The 4,206-nt window shown below is 58.1% G+C and overlaps 1 protein-coding gene across 1 annotated transcript; it reads right to left on the bottom strand.

Moving 5' to 3' along the window:
• Positions 1–810: 810 nt before the first annotated feature.
• Positions 811–4,100, bottom strand: LOC119001470 (ALK tyrosine kinase receptor-like). The gene is made up of 3 exons (XM_037066903.1): positions 3,789–4,100; positions 1,188–1,313; positions 811–986 (listed from the first exon to the last, which is right to left on the bottom strand). Exons 1-3 carry the CDS (start codon positions 3,931–3,933, stop codon positions 811–813), a joined length of 447 nt encoding a protein of 148 aa, XP_036922798.1. The 5' UTR covers positions 3,934–4,100.
• Between the last annotated feature and the right edge of the window lie 106 nt (positions 4,101–4,206).

Raw genomic sequence — 4,206 nt, 5'->3', positions numbered from 1 at the left:
TGGGGTGATGGGAGGGAAGGGAGGCTCAGGGCACAGGGGCCGCACGTGGGGCTTGGCTTGTAGATGGTGGTTGTGGGGGCCCTTTCCTCTCCAGGTCCAGACCAGCTCCCACGGGGGAGTCCCCACTCTACTAGGGCCCTGTAGGAAGCAGTGCATGCAAACGAGATATGGAAAAGTTCTAGTTTCCCCAGGCGGTTAGCCCCATAGTGCCTCTTCTGGGACTGGCCAGGGTGGTGGCATCAAGGAGTTGCTCCAGTGCCATCGGGTAGGGACCGGGACATGGGGGAAGGGCCCCTGTGCCTTTAGGCTCCTGTCCCTCCATTCCGCTGGGGCTGGGTTATCTCTGGGCTCCCCCTTGGGCTCCCCCCTGGGCTCCACCCGCCCACCCAAGGCTTGGAAAAGAAGAGCATCTGGTTAATGCAAGCATCTTTCACAGCGTTAAGCAAAACACAGACAGAACATCACAGTGTGTGCATGCAGTGTGTCCTAGTCTGTGGGGACAGTGGAGCCACCATTTCCTAGCCTCTCAGCTTCAGAATGCTCCCGTGCTCTGCTCTAGCTGGGGCCAGGGGCCAGGGGCCAGCTGCTTGCTGGGCTGGGCTGGGCTGCCTGCAGTTGCCCTTTGGAGCAGTGCCCGTCAGCACAGTGAGTGGCATTCTGAAGCTGGTGGGCCGGGGCAGGGAAAGGAGAGTGAGGAGTCCTGGAGCCTGGAAGCCACAAACCAGGCCCTTAAGGAGCTGGCTTGGCAGGGACGTGGGCTGGGCCATCCCAAGGGAAGCACAGGGTTGAGAAGCCTGGCCTCGGAGGTTCTCAAGCCAGCACATCCTTAGGGGTGGCTCGGGGAATAGTCCGAGAAGCCAAAGCCCCTTTGTCATCGGCTTTGGGGCAATCAAGAACCACGTGGGATCTTGATGCTGTTGCTGTCGAAGCCTCGAGGCAGGATGCTGGCTCACAAGCCAACACCCTACCTCTGGCTGGTCCCCAGGCTGAGCAGAAGGCGTGCACAGTCACATCACAGTCCACACAGGGCGGCCAGGGGAGGGCAGGGGAGGGCAGGAGAGGACGGGGAGGGGAGGTGCCTAGGACTAAGAGGGGAGGGGAGTGACACCTTGAACACAAATCATCTTTACCTATATATCCTCCGCCTCCTCCACCTGAGGAGCACCCCCCTCCACCCCCTCCGAAACCCCCTCTGGTCTCCCACCCCCACTTCTTCATGGCCTGGGGGCAGGAATGTCCTCCAGTGGCACCCTCCAGCAAAGATTTTCCAGACCAGAGCAAGGAAGTGTTATCATTCCAGCCACCTCCACCACCTGCAGGGAGAGACAGAGGAAACTGTAGTGAGATTGCTGGCTAGGTCAAGTCAGCCGCTGGCTCTGGCAAAGGAAGCTGCACACAGTGTACTCTGAGGGGGCCTAGGAGCTGCACTTCATAGCTAGAAGACCAGGAGTGTGGCCCTGGTCTTAGAGAGACCTGCCTCAGCTATGGCAGAGTGTCCTGGTGGGCGCATGCCTTGTACCGCTGCTTCCCATCAGGTCTTTGTCTTGAGAGCCGAGAGCACCTGGCCAGGAATGGGGTCGGTGGGGGACAGGCAGCACGATGGCTCGACTTGTTCCTCTGCCTTCCCTCCATGTCTGCCAGCTCCCGAAGTGCTGGGCCTTCGCTCCATCAGCTGCTTCCCACCTCAACAAGCGCCGGGACCCACCAGAACCTGAGTAGACGACTGCCAAGCCCTGCCAAGGCCGCTGCAGAGATGCCCCTTGGAGGAACCCCGGGCTAGGCACCCGATAACCCAACGGGCTTTAGTGCTTCCTGGGCAAGGACTTCCTCACCCTGAGCCGGTGACTTGGGGATAGAGACGCCTCAGCAGGTCGAGGTTTGGATTAGAGGAGGTGGTGAGTGTGTGAAACGCTTCACCAACCACCAAGCGTAGGGCTCAGCAGGCATCTGCAGACAGGGCACATGCTGCAGACGGCGCCACCCTCTGAAGCTCAGGCAGCGTCTTGCCTGCCTGCTCCTCGGTACCCTGGTGGCAATGGCAGCCACTGGAACTGTGCTTCCCAAGACCTGGGGCGGCTTTGAACTCTTGCCAAGGACGTGCTATGGACGGCGTGGGGGTGGAATGCCACTTTATCTGAAGGCCACAGGCTGACCCTGGGAAGTGATTCCTGCTGGCTCTGGAGATTCCAGGACCTTCCCGCCCCAGTACTGTCTCACATGACATTGCAACCAGCAGCCTACCCCTTAAGACCCCAGAGCCCTTCTGGCTCCAGCAGGTGAGGGGTGGGAAACCTGGAGAAACAGCAGTTTGTGGGGCTGCTGGAACCATAAGGGTTAACGAACCTGGGAGAGTCTTTTGGACCCAGAGGGGGTTTCAGAGGGAGATTGGGGGTGTGTGTGGGGGGGCGGGCAGTGGGGGTGTGGATAGAGGTTACAGTTGTGCTACAACGAGGGTGCCAGTTTTTGGACAATGAAACCCAGGTCAAGAACAAGCGTGGGTCTAGCATGGGGACACACAGGGCCAGTCAAGGTGCCCAGGCAAGTCGTGGGGTCCCTTTGTCACCTTTGGAGGTTAGCTAGAGGGGTGCTTAGTGTTTGGAGGGCCGGTCTGTCTCCTGCCAGCCAGTGGGTGGCTGCTGGTGTCAGGTGGCAGACGGAAGGCCCCTGCTCTCCAGGGGACGAGGAGTGAATTCTGGATGCAGGCACGCAGAGCCACGCACCTAGTCAGTACATCAGGCCGAGCTGGGCCTGACACCCCGTCTGCTGCCTTCCCCTGCCCCCACCCGCCGGCCTTGCACTGTTTCTGCCTCCCTACTCCATCTGGCAGCCTTCAAGCAAATGTGTGGGAAAGAAAATAATGAACATAAAAATAAATCAACTTTTTTTTCTAAATGGATTGAGCATGAAACAGGCCATGTTGAGAAAAAAATCTACTAACTTTCTGTGAGCCCACTGACCCTTGTAAAACAGGAATAACAACATCTTTCTGGAAAACCCTGCAGGATTGCTTTGAAGAGCACACGTACAATAGATGTGGAAGCGTTTTTTAATGTATTAAGTTTGTACCTCTGTAAGGAGCACTATAAATCTTGCTGGGGGTAATTCTTCACTGTCCACCCAGTAACAATGTCTACTATCTTCTACCCCTAGTCATCTCTTGATTAAAGAGGAAGTTTGAGTATTTGCTTTAATTAATCTCAAATGATAAATGCCTTCAATAATCCTCCCTAACGCTGGTTGTGGAGAAAATACAAAAGCGAAGTGACTTTTCTCTCTAGGGATGGCTGATTTTGGAAGAAGCAGAGAATCCACACCCCCTGCAGTGCCTGCCCCTGTCAGTGTGGCTGGCCCTCACTAACCCTCCGTTTCCAGACAGAGCTCCACCAGGGAGGGGCTGCGTGAGCAGGCCACCCTGGGCCAGGGGGAAGGACCCTGGGAGTCTGGAGGGCCTGACTCCGCCCAGAGTTCTCCCCCCATCTGCTCACCTCCCCTGCATTTGGTAAAACCTGGGGAGGGCTGGCTGGCCCTCTGAATGCTTGGGGCCGGTCTCATGTTCTCAGTGACTTGCAAATCCAACCCTGTGATCAGCAAGGTGGGTTCTGTCGCCCAAGGATGCTGCCTGCCCTCCCTCCCTTGCTGCCGGGACCTATCTCAGAGCACGCCCCCCCCCCCATCCCCGCCCTCTCAGGTGCGGGTGATTGAGATGCACGCAGGAGGGCCCTGGCTGAGAAGAAGCGTTCATGGTCCAGGAGAACTGTCTGGGAGAGCGCGGGCTCGCACCCATGTACCTGCGGCTCCGGAATAGCCGTTGAGTCCCAGAACCGAGGAGTTATTCTCTAGCCTCTCGGGGTGGAACGTGTCCGTCTTGGCCCCGTAGGCCCTGCCACCACCTCCAGCCGCAATGATCAGGGGCACGGGCATGCCGTCCTTCATCTGGCCAGAGAGACATTCAGAGGTTGGCGCACCGAGCTGGGCTTTCCTTCTGGGGCCCCCAGCGCCCTGGTTTAAATGTTTAAGGCGTCCAAGTGTTTGCTGGGCAGTGGGTGATATCTTGCAGGCCTGAGGGCTTTGAACGCGCTCTACAACAGTCCAACAGCTTGCGCTCCACCCCTCCCCCACCCCCAGCTCCTGCTACAGTCCGGGCTCCATCAGAGGAGAACCGCGTGGGCTCAGTCTTACAGGTTGCTACACGGCCCCTTTCCTGAA

Source organism: Sturnira hondurensis, unplaced genomic scaffold (assembly GCF_014824575.4).
Source record: "Sturnira hondurensis isolate 20B ecotype Veracruz unplaced genomic scaffold, ASM1482457v3 Scaffold0016663, whole genome shotgun sequence".
NCBI classification, from domain to species: Eukaryota; Metazoa; Chordata; class Mammalia; order Chiroptera; family Phyllostomidae; genus Sturnira; species Sturnira hondurensis.
Note: the sequence above shows the minus strand (reverse complement) of the source record. Positions and strands in the feature narration are given on the sequence as shown.

Coding starts and splice junctions, on each gene's coding strand:
- LOC119001470 (XM_037066903.1), bottom strand. CDS start 3,933: ATGAAGGACGGCATGCCCGTGCCCCTGATCATTGCGGCTGGAGGTGGT. Junction 1,314..3,788: donor CGGCTATTCCGGAGCCGCAG/GTACATGGGTGC, acceptor CTCTCCCTGCAG/GTGGTGGAGGTGGCTGGAAT. Junction 987..1,187: donor GGGGTGGGAGACCAGAGGGG/GTTTCGGAGGGG, acceptor CCTTCTGCTCAG/CCTGGGGACCAGCCAGAGGT.